The 19032-nt window shown below is 48.5% G+C and overlaps 1 protein-coding gene across 7 annotated transcripts in view; it reads left to right on the top strand.

Annotated features, from left to right (window-relative positions):
• Positions 1–18763, top strand: part of TMEM132D (transmembrane protein 132D) — an 865119-nt gene extending 846356 nt beyond the window's left edge. For all 7 annotated transcript variants that reach the window (XM_017867541.1, XM_017867544.1, XM_017867542.1 and 4 more), the window contains 4 exons: positions 5530–5735; positions 8212–8485; positions 11667–11858; positions 15459–18763. In XM_017867541.1, the coding sequence (XP_017723030.1) occupies positions 5530–5735; positions 8212–8485; positions 11667–11858; positions 15459–16640 (1854 nt within the window). In that variant the 3' untranslated portion in view covers positions 16641–18763. The remainder of the gene's footprint in view (positions 1–5529; positions 5736–8211; positions 8486–11666; positions 11859–15458) is intronic.
• Positions 18764–19032: the final 269 nt, after the last annotated feature.

The following is a 19032-nucleotide window of genomic DNA, read 5'->3' as shown; positions in this document are numbered from 1 at the left end:
CCAGAGCCCAGGTGAGCATAGGTGAGGTCCCCAGAGCCCAGGTGAGCTTAGGTAAGGTCTCCAGAGCCCAGATGAGGATAGGTAAGGTCCCCAGAGCCCTGGTGAGCTTAGGTGAGGTCTCCAGAGCCCAGATGAGGATAGGTGAGGTCCCCAGAGCCCAGGTGAGCATAGGTGAGGTCCCCAGAGCCCAGGTGAACTTAGGTAATATCTCCAGAGCCCAGGTGAGGATAAGTAACGTCCCCAGAGCCCTGGTGAGCATAGGTGAGGTCCCCAGAGCCCAGGTGAGCATAGGTGAGGTCCCCAGAGCCCAGGTGAGCATAGGTGAGGTCCCCAGAGCCCAGGTGAGCATAGGTGAGGTCCCCAGAGCCCAGGTGAGCATAGGTGAGGTCTCCACAGACCAGCCTGATGGAAAGTCATAGCAGCATCTTCAGTTGTGTTCATTAGACAATGACATTCTCTTTTTGCCTGGGAGACGCACAGGAATTTTCTTCCCTCTCATAAAACAATGTGCTCTTTCTGAATGATCTTGGAAACACACGGCTCCCTCCCTTTCTGTTTTCTCCACTTTTGGGTGGAGACATGACTCGAGAGAAACATTTCTCTATTAGAAGAGTGGTGAGATAGTCCGGGCGTGGTGGCTCAAGCCTGTAATCCCAGCACTTTGGGAGGCCGAGACGGGCGGATCACGAGGTCAGGAGATCGAGACCATCCTGGCTAACACGGTGAAACCCCGTCTCTACTAAAAAATACAAAAAACTAGCCGGGCGACGTGGCGGGCGCCTGTAGTCCCAGCTACTCCGGAGGCTGAGGCAGGAGGATTGCATGAACCTGGGAGGCGGAGCTTGCAGTGAGCTGAGATCCGGCCACTGCACTCCAGCCTGGGCGACAGAGCAAGACTCCGTCTCAAAAAAAAAAAAAAAAAAAGAAGAGTGGTGAGATAGACCATAAATAAAGCTGGTCAACTCTGGAGTCAAAAAGACACTGTGGGGTAGGAAGGACTGGAACCCTCAGCACCACTCTGCCCCATCAGGGCCAAGTCAGATTGGAGGCTCCATTTCACCAGTGTCTGAATTCTTAAGCAATGCTAGAAATCTAAATTTCTAAGGTGAAATCATAAAAGTTTTGAATGTTGACTCAATTTTCTCCATTCTGCAACCCGTTTTATTTATTTTTTTTTTTCTTTTTGAGACAGGGTCTCACTCTGTCACCCAGGCTGGAGTGCAATGGCACCATTTTGGCTCACTGCAGCTTCCACCTCCTGGGTTAAAGCAATTCTCCTGCCTCAGCCTTCCAAATAGCTAGGACTACAGGTGCATGCCACCATGCCTGGCTAATGTTTTTAATATTTTTAGTAGAGATGGGGTTTTGCCATGTTGGCCAGGCTGGTCTCAAACTCCCGACCTCAGGTGATCCTTCCGCTTCGGCCTCCCAAAGTGCTGGGATTATAGGTGTGAGCCTGCGCCCAGCCCTTTTCTTTCTTTTGAGAAGTCAGCTCACCTATGAGGATTCAGTCTGAGTTAGAAATGGAAGACCTGAGAGAGAACAAGCCTCCTATTAAAGACACCCTGGCCCCTGAAGCAAGGAGAACTGTGGCCAGGCCACAGATGATTAGCCACCAGAGCTCGTGCCATTCAGCTTTTTAATCAGATTTAAGGACTTTTGCTGGTGGCAGATACTGAAGACACAAGCAGCTCCCACTCATAACCGGACCTGGGCCCATGTTTCTCCTCAGCGCCATCGGTCACCCTGGAGACTGAAGCTCATAGCGGCTGCTCTCATGCATTGACTGACTGCCTCATCGTGCAGGTGAAAGAGGCCTGCATTGGAAATGCTCTTTACAATGTTTGAACAACCAAGTAATTTCTGCTGTGCTTTTCCTCACACCCCTTTAAGTGCTAAAAGGAGGTTTTTATCCTCTAAAATGACAGAATGCAAGAGAGCCCTCCTGTGAGGCAGAGGCCACAGGCGCCTGCTTGGACTGAATCTGGTCTACGCCCCTTCCCTGCCCTCCGTGTCCTGGGAAAAGGTTACGTGGTATCTCGGGGCTCTGGCTCCTCACCCGTGAAATGAGGACAGTAACAGTGCCTGCCGGGGTGGCTGTGAGCGCTAGGTGAGATGAGCAGGAAGCGTGTTCAACCTCCAGCCCTGACACATGTTAGGGGCTCAACAAGCAGGGGTCCTAGCCCCTCATGTCCCCCTCTAAGCTTAACCAGCAAGGCCCCCATCAGGGAGGACACCCCGGTCAGGGAGGACACCCCGGTCAGGACACCCCGGTCAGGGAGGACGCCCCCATCAGGGAGGACGCCCTGGTCAGGGAGGACGTCCCAGTCAGGACACCCTGGTCAGGGAGGACACCCCGGTCAGGGAAGACGCCCTGGTCAGGGAAGACACCCTGGTCAGGGAAGACACCCCGGTCAGAGAGGACACCCCAGTAAGGGAAGATGCTCCGGTCAGGGAGGATTATCCAGGCTCTGGAGTGTGTCACTCCAGGACACTCTGGGGTATGTCCTGCAGCTGTGATAACAAATCATCACACCACAAACCCAGCAGCTTTGTGAGACGATGGACACCGATGTATTCTCTTCCAGTTCTGAAGGTCGAAAGTCTGAAATCAGCTTCACTGGGCCGACATCAAGGTATTGGTAGGGCTGCCCTCCCTCCGGAGGTTCTAGTGGGGAACATGCTTCCTCGCATTTTCCAGCCCCCAGAGCTGCCTCCTTCCTTTCCTGGCCTCTGCCTCCATCTTCCAGCGTCTTGTTTCTGTGGTCACAGGACCTGCTTCTCCCGCTGCAGTCAAATCTCTCCCTGCCTCCCTCTTATAAGCACAGTCAACTCCACTTAGGGCCCACCCAAGCACTCTAGGATGCTCTCCCTATCTCAAGACCCTTAATTTAAATACTAGTAACAGCCAAGACGTGGAAACAAGCTAAGTGTCTCTCAGTGAATGAACGGATACAGCAAATGTGGTGTCCATATGCGGTGGAATACTATTCAGCCTTAAAACAGAAGAAAATCTCAGCATTTGCAACAACGCGGATGAACCTGGAGGACATGATGCTAAGTGAACTAGAACAGACACAGAAGGGCAGATCCTGCATGATATTGCTTATATGTGGGAAAAAGCCCAGCTCATAGAAACAGAGTCAAATGGGGGTTTCCAGGAGCTGGGAAGTGGGGGAAATGGAGAGAGGTTGGTCAAAGGACAGAAAGTTTCAGTTATGCTGGTGAATACATGATAGGGTCCTAATGTATAGCATGACTACTCTAGTTAATAATACCGTATGGTAGACTTAGGATTTGCAAAGGCAGTGGGTCTTCCATGTTCTCACACTTACACACTATTGATGGGAATATAACATAGTATGGAAAATTAATTATGGAAAACAGTATAGAGAATTCTCAAGGAACTAAAATTCTCTACAGCAATCCCACTACCAGTATCTACCCAAAGGAAAAAAGATCAGTACATTGAGAAAACACCTGCACTCATAATTTAGACACACACTACATTTTCATAACATTTATATACAATGTACATAAATATATAATTCACATTTATATACAATGTATATAATACTATGTATAAACATATTATATATTGTATATATAATACAGTAATTTTGTATATAATACAATTTTGTATTACATATTATATATTATATGTTGTGTATTATATTGTGTATATATAATACAATAAATATACAATATACTATATATACAATATATAAACATACAATATATTTATATGGAATAAAATATTTTTCAGTTATAAAGAAGAATGAAGTCACCTCTTTTGCAGCAACATGAATGGAACTAGAGGTCATTATTTTAAGTGAATCAACTCAAAAGCAGAAAGTCAAATACCACATGTTCTCACTTATAAGTGGGAGCTAAATACAATGGACACATGGACAAAGAGCGTGGAATAATAGACACTGGATGTTCAGAAGGGTTGGAGATTAGGAGGAGTTGAGGAATGAGAAATTACTTAATGGGTACAGTGTACATTATTTGGGTGATGTTTACACTAGAAGCCTGGATTTCACTGCTGTGCAATATAGCCATGTGACAAAACTCCACCTGTACCCCCTAAATATATACAAACTTTAAGAAATATCTTACACACACACGTGACTATGTGAGGTGATGGATATGTGAGCTACCTTGATTTGTAATTATTTCACAGTATACATGTGTATCAGAACATCATGTGGTACACCCTAGATTGATGCGGTTTTGTCTGCCAAGTACTTACTTGCCAATAAAGCTGGGAAGGGAAAAGATGCTTAATTTGGTCACACCTACAAAGTCCCTTTTGACGAGTAAGATAACGTTTACAGATTCCAAGGATGAGGATGTGGATATCTTTGGGAGCTGTGATTTAGGCTCCCCCACTCCCCCAAAGGCATGTCCCAATTCTTGTTTAGGATGAAAACTAAAGGACTCATTGCCTTCCCCCCAGGAAAGCTAGGAGACAAAAGGCAAGAGGACAAAGTCCTTCCATTGAACTTGGTTCTTCCCATCAGCGCTGGCATGGAGGAGCCATCTTACACTGGGCAGAAGTTGAGAGCCTGGGCTCTGGGGCCAGACTCCCAGGGCTGAATCCTGGCTCTGCCCTTCCTGGTAGAGGAACATAGGCAGGCTCCCCTGCTCCCGGCTTCCTCATCTGGAATGTGAGAATGGCAGTGGTGCCTAGTGCTGTGGTTGTTCTGAGGATGAAATGAATTCACGTTTGGGTTCCCTGAAAAGCGGAACCTGTGATGTGCCCTTCAGAGTAGGCGGTTTATGTGGGGAATGATCTCTGGATGCAGAATGAGGCAATGAGCAGCAAGACAGGACACATTTCGGAAAACCAGCAGGAGGTGCATCACTGAGCTAGCGCGCGTGCTGAGCAACTTCTATGGAATCCCATGGAGCCCCTCTAGGGAACTCTGCAGGACGGGCCTCAGAATCCACCCCGTGCCTGCGGGGGAAAGTGGTCTGCACATGCGCTGTTGAGGACGTTCTCAGGATACACCCGCATGGGAGTGAAGAGAGTAGGAGCGGAAGAGGAGGGGCCAAGCAAGGTCAGCTTCCGGTGCAGCACAGCCAGCTCCCTGAGCCCCTCTTAAGAATGAGCTGTGCTGTGTGTGGGTCCCTCCTTGAGGCAAACAGCCTGGGCTTCTCACCCCACCAGGTAGTCACTGGGCAGAGAAGCGGGGTGAGCAGGACATAACTCCCAGGTAACTCTGAGGGACACAGCTATGGAAGATGTGGCAGGAGCTGTCGGCAACACACATGCAGTCCCTGGGGAGGAGTCCACCAACCTAGCCACAGGGACCCCAGGAAGCTTGGGTACTCAGAGAGCACCTATCATAACAGCGTCTGCTATACACAAAAGCAACAGCCAATATCTGCTTCATACCAGGACCTCCTCCCCATAGTAAGTGACCTCTACCAGCCAGGGTGCTTCCCTTTCCCCCTCCTTGGGCCATGCAATGGGATGAAAGCTCACCTTCCCCTCCCCTTTTCTCTCTCACCTCGTCACAGGTTTCTGACAGATGTGACTACGTCTTTGTCAATGGGAAGGAAATGAAAGGCAAGGTGAACGTGATGGTGAACTTCACCTACCAGCACCTGAGCAGCCCCCTGGAGATGACGGTGTGGGTGCCCCGACTTCCGCTGCAGATAGAGGTCTCAGACACCGAGCTCAATCAGATCAAGGGCTGGCGAGTGCCCATCGTCTCCAGCAGGAGGTGGGTGTGCCCCTCAAACTCCATGACAGACTAAGAAGGAAGTGTACAGGGTGGCAAATTCAGGCATGACTGGGTCTGAGGATGCATATGGTACCCTAAGGACCAAATCTCCCTCCACCACTCAGCTTTCATTTGCTCTGTGTTGGCTTCATTCTCTATCAGTGTCTTTTGGGAGGTTCCAGGCTTTCATCCTCTCTTCTCTGCAACTCCAGCAGGAAGTGCCTCCTCTCCTTCCCACTAGTTCCAGCAAAGTCCTGGATTTAAGTCTTATCCTCACTGGGATTTTGTGGCCTCCCTTATCTAGTTACTGTAGCCAAGGCCCTGGAACACACTGAGTGGCTGGACTCCCCCAACTAGAGCCAGAGGAGCTAGACGAAGAGGTGCACCAAGGCTGAATGAATGGACCAATTCTAGGAGGAGGGAAAATTGATGCTGGAAAGAAGAAGGCAGCAGATGTTCCCTGGAAGGACATCTGACAGGATCAGCCTGACGTGAGCTGCCTCTCTGTGCTCCAGTCCAGAAGCTCTGAGCTCTCTGCCTTGGTGAAATGAGGTCTGAGGCTTGTCCACTGAGTGTCTGATACATTACTCCAATGGTGCTTGGTAGAGCCCCAGGAGTCTCTACCATCTACCATCGGGAACCACGTGAGTACCATGTAAAGACAGTGGTAGGAGCTCAGGCTCTTCACTCACAGACTTTGTCATCTCAGAGAAACGGTGTATAAGAATTCAGGTATAAGGTCATGTTGATTGCTAAAAGTATATGCATTATGAGACAAGGAAATATGCCTGGAGTCTGTGTACTCGGCAGGGGGTGGAGAATTGGCGCTCATCTGAGGGATAACTTATATTCCCTCCCCTGCAAGCTCATTCCTTTGGTCCCATGACCCCTGGGAGAGGGGATGCTTCAAGGACAAAAGCTTTGGGTCTCAGGGACAGTTGGGAGCTGGCTTCAGCAATGATTCTTTCTCAGTCGCTGGGGTTTCTGGTGTTGAGTTGAGGGCGTGGATTAGAGGGTGACCGTTGGTGCTGCAGAGGGAAGAAACTGTAGGGAAAGATTCACCAGAGACCTGGTTGAGTCTCACCACATACATCCCACATGCTGTCACAGCTGCCTGGTTCAGACATGGCAGCGGAGTGAGTGTGAGAGGGAACAGCTGCTGTTCTGATGGAGACCGAGACAGTGCCATCAAAGGGCCGACTGCACAGAAGGGACCAGATGTTGAGGGAGCAGCTGACATCTGTCTCCTTCCAAGCATCCTGGCCCTCTCTGCCTTTCTTATCACATTTGACCTCACCTTGGGTTACATATTCACCCGCTTTGTGTGCTGGGTTACAGAACCACACCATTCATCCCTGGCCTTGTTGTGTTAGCTCTATCCATTCTGTCTAACATAGTGGCTTATCCCAAAGCTTAGTGGTTTAAAAATTATCCCCAATGTTAATGTGGCTTACAAGAACAACATGCCGGCCAGGCATGGTGACTCACGCCTGTAAGTTCCAGCGCTTTGGCAGGCCGAGGCAGGCGGATGGCTCAAGCCCAGAAGTTTGAGACCAGCCTGGGCAATATAGCGAGACCACATCTCTACACAAAATTTTAAAAAGTAGCCAGGCATGGTGGCTTGCACCATAGTCCAAGCTATTCAGGAGGCTGGAGTGGAAGGATTTCTTGAGTCCAGGAGTTCGAGGCTGCAGTGAGCTGAAATCGCACCACTGCACTCCAGCCTGAATGACAGAGCAAGACACTGTCTCAAAAAGAGAAAGAACAACATGTATTATCGAACAGTTTCCATGGATCTATCCAGGCATGGCTGAGCTGGGTCTTCTGAGCAGGGCCTCTTACAGGCTGCAGCCCAGGTGTCAGTGGGGCTAGGGTCCCGTCTCAAGGCTCACGTGGGGAAGGATCTACGTGCGTGGGGCTGGGGCCCCGTCTCAAGGCTCACGTGGGGAAGGATCTACGTGCAGGCTCACTCGCGCCGGTGCTGGCTGGTCTCAGTTCCTCGCTGGTGCTGGCCAGAGTTCACTCTCAGTTTCTAGCTGGCTGGAAATCTCTACAGCTTGGCTCACAGCCTGCAGCTCACTTCATCAGAGTGAGCAAGTGCAAAGAACCAAGGAAAGAAAACACAAGCAAGACAGAAGTCACCGGCTTTTCAAGTCTAGCCAAGAAAGTGACCATCCAATCACTTTCGCCCTAACTTTTTCACTGGACGAAAGAAACTAGGTCCAGCCCACACTCAAGGGGAGAGGTTTACACAAAGTAGACACCGGGAGGTGGGGGGCCACTGGGAACATCTTACATTCTGCTGGTCACACCAGAGCAGTGGTTAGTATGTCAGGTTCACCTCTGCGTGTCTGGATGTAAACTCCTTGAAGTCTCATGGCCTCCTTACCTCTGCAGCCCCCACCAGGCTCCACACACAGCCCCTTACAGAGAACCAACAAGTAACTGTCTGCAAACTGCACTGCCTCTTTCACAGGCCTGCTGGGGACAGTGAGGAAGAGGAGGACGATGAGCGGAGGGGCCGCGGCTGCACCCTGCAGTACCAGCACGCCATGGTGCGGGTCCTGACGCAGTTTGTGGCTGAGGCGGCTGGCCCTGGGGGACACCTGGCCCACCTGCTGGGCTCAGACTGGCAAGTGGACATCACAGAGCTGATAAATGACTTCATGCAGGTGGAGGAGCCCAGGATCGCCAAGCTGCAAGGTGGACAGATCCTGATGGGACAGGAACTTGGGATGACCACCATTCAGGTAAAAAAAAAAAAAAAAAAAAAAAAAAAAAAAAAAAAAAAAAATCCCCAAAGCAAGATCTCTCTGTCTTCCCACCTCTGCTCCGCCCAGAGGAGAAACCAGCTGTTTGTCATTGCTAGGAATGGTATCTATTTTTAGAATGGCTAAATTCAAAGAAATTGTCAAGTAAACAATACAAGTGATGTTGGCTGGGTGCAGTGGCTCATGCTCGTAATCCCGGCACTTTGGGAGGCCAAGGCGGGCAGATCACCTGAGCTCAGTAGTTTGAGATTAGCCTGGGTAACATGGCAAAACCCCATCTCTACCAAAAAAACAAAAATTTACCCGAGTGTAGTGGTGCGCGCCTGTGGTCCCAGCTCCTGGAGGCTGAGGTGGGAGGATCGCTTGGGCCTGGGAAGCAGAGGTTGCAGTGAGCTGAGATCGTGCCACTGCACTCCAACCTGGGTGATGAAACGAGACCCCATCTCAAACGAAACCACAATACAAGTCATGTAATAATGTAACAAGAATCTCGAAATTCCTCACATATTACTTATAGGTGAGAAACTCTGGGCTGACTCCCATGGTGGGTCATGCTTGAAACACACTATTTTGCCCAAGCCATGGTAGGCGTTACTATCTTGGTAAACAGGCTTTTGAGGTGAGCTCATGTGATCTGAATCACAGGCACGGCCAGCAACTTCCTGCTGAGCCACTTTCCGCCGCCGAGCATGGTCACCTAAACCTTCCCATGGCTTCAGGATATTGTGGCCGCCTCTACCGAGTCACAACCAGCGGCCTGATGAGAACCTGAACAACTCAGACATGTGCTGAAGGAAGGAACGAAGTTACTATGCCTCCATTTGTCCCGTGGGCCCCTTCTGCTGGGGAGCGGGTGATGGAAAGGACCAGCCGCAACACTCGGGTTTTGAAACAAACACTTTTACAAAACAGTATTCTGGGAGGCTTGTAAGGGTTTGGTCATTTACCTCCCAGCTGAGAACAAAGCAGGAGTTTGTTTTCGTTCTGTATACATGTAAGGGGTGCAAGTGCAGTTTTGTTACCTGGACATATTGCGTGTCTGCCTTGTTAGCGTAGCCATCACCCAAATAGTGTACGTCGTAGCCAAAGGAAAAGTGTATTCCCCAGCAGCTGCCCCCTCTGCAGGCAACGCGATCATCTTATCAGGCAATCTGTGAGGCTTCTAAAACAGCTGTGCATGAAGAATCATCATAACTGAGACTAGATTGGATCGTGGAAGATTTAAAACATATCCATTCTAGAAAATTGGCTGGTATATCTAAAACTTCATTTTATCCAAGGAGGAAAATCAATGGGTTTGGGCTGTAGACCAGGAGTCACACACTCTAAAAGCTGAGAAGCTACCATCAGTGAGGAGAGTAGGCTGGGTGTGTGCTGAAAGACAGCAGCTGATTTTCCTCTGAGTGTTAGAGAGACAATAAGGAGTGGTGGGGCCTGTGGAAAAGGGGCAAGCTCTTACAGCCAAAACCTGCCAAGAAGAAATGCAAGTCCACTGCGGCCATATGTTCCAATTGGCTAGAAAAGCTGGAAGTCTGTGTTTTTATATGAGATCTTCCAGCTCTCTGAATGATGATCATTAATTCTACCTTAAAATATGACTTATGTCAGACAAAACATATCTGCCTCATAGATGAGCGCTTGCAACCTCCACAATTGACTAAGAAGTTGAAGGACTTGAATCCCTATCATAAATCTATAGGCTAAACTGAAACTGATGCCCAGAAACTCACAGTGAGATGAGAAGTTGGTATTAACATCTTCCCTTAAGTGACAATTGAAGTGCAAAGGGGAAAAGACATACCGTTCTGAAATCAAGTGTCAGGGAAGAGGAAGTAGGCCAGCTTCGCACACGTTGAACGTGAACATTATTTTGGTGAGGCATCTACTCCTGTGAGCCTTGGTTCTTTTTTCCTTTTTTCTCACTGCGTCCTCCTGAGTCATAAATTCACTTGTCCACTTTCTTCTGGGGACGCATCTCTCCTGCTCGCCACCATTTAAATTGTCCCAATCAGACCAGAAAGTGAAGGTGGCATTCGGATAGAAGTATGGAGCTTTGATTGCTGGTCTTAAAGGGTCCTGGGAAAACTGCTGTCTTGACATACATCATAAATATCACCAAAAACTTGAAAAGAGAAAGAGGTTGAGAAAGCAGGAGAACAGAGAATGAAGCCCTTCCCTTCCAGAAGGTTGAGTTACACGGGGCCACGAGGCGTCCAAGACAGCTCTTTATCGTTGGGGCGAAGGGTGAGAGGAGGAAGAGGTGATTCCACAGACGTTCCTCAAAAGCAGGATTAATCCCAGCACTTTGGGAGGCCAAGGTGGGTGGATCACAAAGTCAGGAGATCGAGACCATCCTGGCTAACACGGTGAAACCCCGTCTCTACTAAAATACAAAAAAAAAAAAAGCAGGATTTCCTGTCCAGGGTCTAAATTGCACATAAGCCTCATTTTCCAGGTCATTCCAGGTGTCCACAGGAGAAATGAGGCTTTGGGTTGTTGGCGTCAGGCATAGACACTCAGAACCTACGTTTATCAGAATATGCTTGACGATATTCCACATCATCAGGCATCATACGCTGTGTTTCCCAAAGTATACAGTGTGGCCTCCAGTGACACACATGATTGAGATGGACCAGCAGGATCCACCTTCCAGTTGCGCATTGGTTTTCATGTGCAAGAGAGAAAGCCGTCAATATGTAGCCAGTACACCCAACCCATTGTTCGCTGGTGATAGAAAGGCTTTTGAAAAAACAAATTTTAGTAAAATAAATACTTTTAAACAAAATACACACTGAAGAGTAGAGAGATGATCTGTAATGTAGAAGAATCTTAAAGTTAATAGTCGAATGAAAATGTCAGTTCCTCCTGTCCAGGATGGAGCATGGTGGGAAATGGAGCTGATGTGTGGGGTGTGGGGAGGGGCCAAGCCCTACCTGCCCACTACTTGGCACCACCTTGCTTTACGCAAAAAATGCATTCCATTTTCTCAAGCAAAATATATTATTTAGAAGGCGGTGTGAGTGGGAAAGACCTGTTCTCGTACTTTCTGGCTCACACATTGCCCTGTCGCAGCCTGAACACCTGGCACTTCCTCCCGCAACTGGAGGCAGTGCCTGGACCACAGAAAGCCTTTCCTTGTCATGTCGCTTCTGCCCTCCAGATCCTGTCTCCTCTGTCAGACACCATCCTCGCTGAAAAGACCATCACCGTGCTGGACGAGAAGGTGACCATCACAGACCTCGGGGTGCAGCTGGTGACAGGGCTGTCGCTCTCCTTGCAGCTCAGCCCAGGAAGCAACAGAGCCATCTTTGCCACTGCAGTGGCTCAGGAACTTCTGCAGAGGCCAAAACAGGTATGGAGGAGGGCTTGAGACACACTTCAGCAGGGGTCCCACACCAAGTGGATCACACACCAGGCAGGCACCACGCCAGGCAGGTCCCATGCCAGGCAGGTGGCACAATAGAGTGGGATCACATATCGGGTGTTTCTTCATCTGCAAAGGGCTCCTATGAAGCAGGTGACTGCTCTGCCTCATGTTTCCCAGCTCCCTCATGCAGAGATGAAAAAAATAAATACAAATATACATAAGTATTGCAACATGTAAAAATGAGAAGCCACTAAGTGGCAGGAGCCCTGGAGGAAAGGCCCGCCCCTCATCCACCACAGTGCAGGTGCATGCAAGTGGTCACCTGTGCTCTCCACATCCTTCCTGCTTCCATGAGGGCATGAGGGCACGTGCAGGCTCAGAGCAGGCATCAGCCTGCTGCCGAGGTCCCTGATGGAGCGGAGCGTGATAGACCTGCTGAGTGGGAGACATGGCGGCAGATCGCTTCCAGACCCATTCATTGGTTCAGCTCAAGGCAGAAACAGAGAACAATGGATTGTCAGTCACATTTTCTTTTACTTTAATTTTACCAGTGTAGCATGGAGTGTGTTGTGTTGTCTTTGTGTGTATGTGTGTATTGCATGTGTCTATGTATGTGGGTTGTATGATGTGTGGCATATGTATTACCATGTTCTATGTATGTGTTGTTACATTATTTGTTTTTGCTTTGGTGTCTATGTGTATGCATGTGTGTCTGGGTCTGTATTTGTGTTGCTGTTTTGGTTGTGTTACACATATGCGTAGTTATATAGGCCAACCTGTATCATGTATATATGTTTGTGATGTATTTGTTGTAGTATGCATTGCATGGTGTCTATGTATGTGTCGTGTGTATGTATGGCATATGTATATTGTGTGTGCTGTGGTCTATTATGGTGGTCCATGTATGTATGTTTTGCTTATGTGTGTAATGCATGTGTGTCTTGTGTCCAGTAATTTTGGTGTTGTGTGTATGTTTGTGTTGTATAGGCACCTGTGTGCATGTATATGTGTATGTGTGTTGTGAATGTATTGTGTGTTGTGTGTATGTGTGTGGTGCATGTGTTTGTATGTGGATACAATGGCTTACAAAGGGGACTGTTATAGGGGACCTTTGAAAGTAGTATGTTCTCCCTCATTAGAGGTAGAGAAACATTATTTCTTAGAACATAGGAATTTGGGTGAAGCTCACTTAACAACAAAACATGGTGGTTGCAGGTCATTAGTTCCTTGTGCCCCATGAAAAGGGATCATCTTCATGTGGGCAGCTGGAATCCCTCCAGCCCAAATGGGATATTGTTCTCACTGCTTCCCTTCGGGATCCAGAGCCTTTTCTGCACACTCTTCGTCAGCAGGATGAGGTACCAGGCCTGCCCTGCCTTCGTGCACCAGCAGCGGCTGTGACCACATTCAGAGGAGGGAGGAGTGCTACACTGGACTTGCCAAGAGGCACAAAGAGCGTTCCCACTTTCCCAGCCTGCACCTGTCATGTAATGCTCCCCTCTCAGGCATGAGCTAATCTCCTAGTCCTTATACTACAGTCTTTGTTTGCAGAGTTTTGGATTAGAAAACACTTGAAAGTGGATGATCCCAATAACAGAATCGAATTCTTGGCCAAAGCAAACCTCCTTTTCTCAAGGAAGAATGCCAGCCGAGAGGCAAGTTACAGATGGCAATGAAGAAATAACCTGAGGCTTTTCTCTGTCTTTGTGGGTGATAGCATCAGCTGACCACCAGTTAGGCGTTAAGGAAGGGATAAGATGCAGCTAGGAGAAGGCCAGAAGGCTAATCCGTTCCTGACATGCAGAGCTAAACACGCTACCCTGAGATTTGCTCCATAGCTGGTTTGCAGGACTCTCACTCCCTGCCTGCAACTTGGCTCTGACCGTGGTAGTTTCAAGAAGTCCCTTGTGCATTTGAATGCTCTGCTCAGATTTCGTGGCAGATTGAGAGAACCTGGTAAGTCAGTGTCATGTCCAGTAGCTTTCGCACTGTGCCTTGGCAAGGTTCTCCGCTTAGCAGTGAGTCCAAGCCAATGTCTAACAGCGTTAAGTATTTCTTGGCTGAGCTGAAGGAAGGAGCAGAGGCCACCAGCCACATTTGAGGAGCCTTTCTTCTTACTTCCAAAGACTAAATAACAACTGTGTAAAATTACTTCTGTCACAGTCAGGGGCCAGTGGGTTGTAAGAGAAAAAAGTCCACCCAAGCAAAAGCTTAAATAACACAGGATGTGTTACGAGGATTGGAGGGATCTCACAGAACTCAGCTGCAAGACCTTGGAGGAAAGGGAAGGTCAACACTCTCATGCCCACTCTCTCTCTCTCTCACCTGTGTTTTTACTTTGGTCTAACTCATTATTGTCTTCCTATGGATAAACGCCATGCCCAAACATTTGCTTACACGTAGTCCATCAGAGGGCTTCATTCCCAATGTATATGAGCCCCCACTACACATCTTCCCAACCTAACTTTGTCAGTCTTGTCTTTCTGGTTTCAAGTTTGAGAGAGAGAGAGGAGATAGAGAGACAGAGGGTGAGAGTGATGCTGGCTGACTCAGCGTTGCTGAGATTGATGGCTCTAATGGCAGCAGCTGTCTCATTCCAATCAGCTGTTGCTGTGGCCCAGCGGGCAGGGTCAGGGGCCGCCTAGTGCTGTTCATCATCTCGGGCTTGGGGCGGAGCAGGTTCTCCGAGAGGGAGGGAGGAGGGAGGACGCAATGGATCTGCCTCTGCGCTGTCAAGCATAATGACGTCTTCACTAAAATTAAAGGCTGGCATGAAATTGGAGGTTGTCTGCAATGATCTGCCTGATCAAACTATTTGCAAAGAAAGTTGGTCTAAATCAACAGTGAAAACAGCAAGAGACTGAGAGGTGCACAAACCCCGGCTCTGGCTGCTTTTTGGTCTTCCAGTTTCCTCCAGTTGGGCTGGGTGAAGAAAGAGACGAAGACTCTCCAATCAAGATGCTTCTCCCTCTCCTGCTGTCAGGCCTAACTACTCCCTCCAAGCCAAGACTATGTCCTGAGGTCAGGACAGATCTACTCCTGCAGGCTCAGAAAAGGCAGGGCTGGCAAAACCACAGCCTGCAGCCCTGCAGTGGGATCTCATCTAGATCAGAGGCGTTTATCTGTGTTGCCAGTAATCAGTGGAGACTCAGTATTACAACTTATAAATAATGTAATAAATATTTTTCATTTGAATGCGTAACACTTGTAAATGATTCCACTAACCAGTAATTTCCTTTGTCGTGCAATTTATTATTGTTCAGAAGTCGATTCTGAACAGCCCAAGGGCCCATCTTCCTTTTAACACCTTTGGGAGGAAAAAAAAAAAGCAAAATCTTCTTATGGATTGTTTAATACCGACCCTCTTTTGTCATTTTGTTGTTTTATTTTGCTTTTTTGCATCTTTGTGAGAATTCGTTTTCTTTTATACTCTTGGTACATCTTATCGCTTATTTCTACACTGTTTGAAAGGTTTGTCTTTGTTCTCATAGCAATATTTTTCCATAGTGTGTCTACTGTACTAAGACTTGGGGCTCAATGAGCCTTTTGGCCCATTTTAATTAACTTACATATTTTTCTCAATAGGAAGCAGCCATCAGTTGCTGGGTCCAGTTCAGTGATGGCTCAGTCACACCCTTGGATATTTACGATGGGAAGGACTTCTCCTTGATGGCCACATCTTTGGATGAGAAGGTGGTCTCCATCCACCAAGACCCCAAATTCAAGTGGCCTATCATTGCTGCGGAAACCGAAGGGCAAGGCGCCCTGGTCAAGGTGGAAATGGTCATTAGTGAATCCTGCCAGAAATCCAAGCGGAAGAGTGTGTTAGCTGTTGGAACAGCAAACATCAAAGTTAAATTTGGCCAAAATGATGCTAACCCCAACACCAGTGACAGCAGACACACAGGGGCAGGGGTTCACCTGGAAAACAATGTCAGTGACAGAAGGCCCAAAAAAACCGGGCAGGAATGGGGGAGTCAGGAAGGACAGTACTATGGCAGTTCTTCCATGGGACTCATGGAGGGACGGGGCTCCACGACAGACAGGTCCATCCTGCAGAAGAAGAAAGGCCAGGAAAGCCTTTTAGACGACAGTCACTTGCAGACTGTCCCCAGCGACCTCACCAGCTTCCCAGCCCAGGTGGACCTCCCCAGAAGCAATGCGGAAATGGATGGGAATGACCTTATGCAGGCATCCAAAGGGCTGAGCGACTTAGAAATTGGGATGTATGCTTTGTTGGGTGTCTTCTGTTTGGCCATTTTGGTCTTCTTGATAAATTGTGTGACCTTTGCATTAAAATACAGACACAAACAGGTTCCCTTCGAGGAGCAGGAAGGGATGAGTCACTCTCATGACTGGGTTGGGTTAAGCAACCGGACAGACCTGTTGGAGAATCACATCAACTTTGCCTCCTCGCAAGATGAGCAAATCACTGCCATTGACAGGGGCATGGATTTCGAGGAAAGCAAATATCTCCTCAGCACAAACTCCCAAAAAAGCATCAATGGGCAGCTGTTCAAACCTTTAGGACCCATCATCATCGATGGGAAAGACCAGAAAAGTGAGCCCCCAACATCCCCTACCTCAAAAAGGAAAAGGGTGAAATTTACCACCTTCACCGCCGTCTCCTCTGACGACGAGTTCCCCACCAGGAACTCCATCGTGCTGAGTAGCGAGGATGACATTAAGTGGGTCTGCCAGGATCTGGACCCTGGGGACTGCAAAGAGCTGCACAACTACATGGAGAGGTTACATGAAAATGTGTAAGCCAGACACACACAGACATTTGTTCTCACTCACCTTTCAGCCTTTAATTCCAGGATGTGTAGCAACGGTGCCCCCAGAAGAGAAACAAAGCAACAGGACAAAATAAGGATGACACTGTCCATGGAGCCTCAGCCAATGACCCCGGTTCAGCGGCGAGGCCTGGAGTCCACATCGACGCACACATTCCAGAGTACAGTGTCTTGCTTAAGAGGTTTATCACGCATGGCAAGATTTTTCAGACTTGAAACAAAAATGAGTTCGGAATCACTGAGCATCTGAGTTTCCAGGAAAGAATAGCCTCTCTCTCTCTCTCTCTTGAATCAAAGCAATTTGGATATTGTAAAATCCACATGGCTCCAATATTCGATATTGCAGACTACGGGAGAAAAGCGCAACTCAGGTGGAGCATCCGTGGATCAATGGGAGGAAGCGTGTCCTCGAAACCGGAGCAGCACATCTCGCTGTGAGCGCGATCACAGGCGGTCCAGTGCCGCCGTCCGCCGTGGGAGGCATGACTGGGAGTCATTGTCTCTCAAAGGCTGGGCCAGAGCTGGCTCAGATCATGGGCAGGCCAAGGCAGTGGCTGACAAGGACTGAAAGGGAACATGTGGGCTAACAGGCCACAAATACCTTTGTAACTACATGCCAAGGACAAACACACGGACGCAAATCCTCTGAGCCCTTCAGGGTACTTCTTTATTTGTAAACTAAGGATACTGGGCATAGAATTTGAATCAGGTTCAAAGAACCAGGCTCTTTTGATTCATACCAAGTTCACAATGTATCCATTGCTATTCCTCTACTGCATTGCCACCCTCCCCAAAGCCGCTGGTCACCTGTGGGTGGGGGAGGGAGAGGGCAGTTTCTAGTGTTTGCTGAGTCTTTTTTCTCCCTCTGGGTTTTGTGCTAACTCCCAAGTGACATTCTGTAGAGAAGCTGCCCCCACAAACCTGGGCATATGTCCCACGCCGTCCATCTTTGAAGTGGCTGGTCTCTGGGCATGGGCAGTACTCACAGTGAACTCCACCCCGGGGCTATACATTCCCTTGCTTTTCTAGAAAGAAAACAGGGCCACTTGGGATGGGTCTTTCACTGTTCATGGCAGATCTCCTGTCCAAGAATGTGTCCTCGAGGCTGTTGAGACAAATCTGGGTGCCTGTGTGGAATGTGCAGGACGTGTGGAGTTGGGGGGGTTCTGGGTGTGAAAGCGGTGGGTCCAGCAGGAAGCCTGGCCTCGCACACACCGGACAGCACAGAAGCCTTCTTCGCCTTGGAGGTGTGAAGGGATGAGGGGTATCTGCGTGTGGTGGAGATGCAGGTCTGCAAGCACTTGGTCCTGTAGTCAGCCCCGAAAGGTTTCGCATTGCTTGAGATCAGCATGACTCAGGATATCCCTGAATCCCCTCACTTATGGAGCCTATGAAGATGGGGGGAAGGAGACATCAGAGAATTTCTGCCCCATCTCATGCTCACTGCAAGGTAGAGAATGGTGTGTTGGGTGACTGCCAGCCAGATAGGATCCTGAGAAAGATGGTAGGGGCAGCGGGTGGAGGGCAGAAGAGGCCGTGCTGTTGAATCCATTCCATTTTTCCCTCTTTGTCATTTTCTCTCTGCTCTTTCGATGTCTGTTTTCCAGTCTGTTTGTGTCTCTGTCTCTCTCTCCTCCTTTGAACCTATCTCCCTGCTTCCTCTCTGTCTCTAATTTTGAGTGTGTCTTTACTCCTTCTCCCTCTCCATAGAATTGAATTCTCTTTAGATCATGTGTGTGTAAATTTCACCAGTTTACCCTTCCAACCTTAGCCCTCTCCCCTGCAACTGTGGTGCTATCAGTTTGCTCTTGAGACTGGGGTTTCTGCAGCCAGTAAGTCACCTGCTCCTGTCCTCAAGCTTACCTACCTTGTTTGGCTGGGTGATTAAGCTGTCACCCCTTTTGATGAGAATCCTTTGCTTTCAGTAACATCCTCATATTTCTTTCCATTCTTACCTGTGTCATGTTCTGTTGAGTACTGCAGCCGCTGCCCACTCCCAAATCCATCTACGTGTAGAATGTACTGTAGATTGTAAGAATGTAATATATATTTATAAACTTACTGACTGTAAATATAAAGTTTGCATTCAGTGGCTTTATGGCTGTCCTTTGTCCTTCTCCACGCTGACCCCCTCCAAGGGGCTTGCATCAATTGCAAATGGCTCTGCAAAAGCTGTGGCTCTAAATGAAATGCAGATTTAAGGATCCCAGCACAATCCAATTACACCCTTACATCGTGTAGTAATGCTCTCTGCATTGAGGGGATGTTGACACGTAATGACAAAGTGCATTGTGTACTAAGTATCTCTCCTTCAGGACCTGAAAGGATTTGCAAATAAATCACACGTGCAATTCTCTCCTAAA

Source organism: Rhinopithecus bieti, unplaced genomic scaffold (assembly GCF_001698545.2).
Source record: "Rhinopithecus bieti isolate Rb0 unplaced genomic scaffold, ASM169854v2 scaffold_3615, whole genome shotgun sequence".
Classification (NCBI taxonomy): domain Eukaryota; kingdom Metazoa; phylum Chordata; class Mammalia; order Primates; family Cercopithecidae; genus Rhinopithecus; species Rhinopithecus bieti.
Note: the sequence above shows the minus strand (reverse complement) of the source record. Positions and strands in the feature narration are given on the sequence as shown.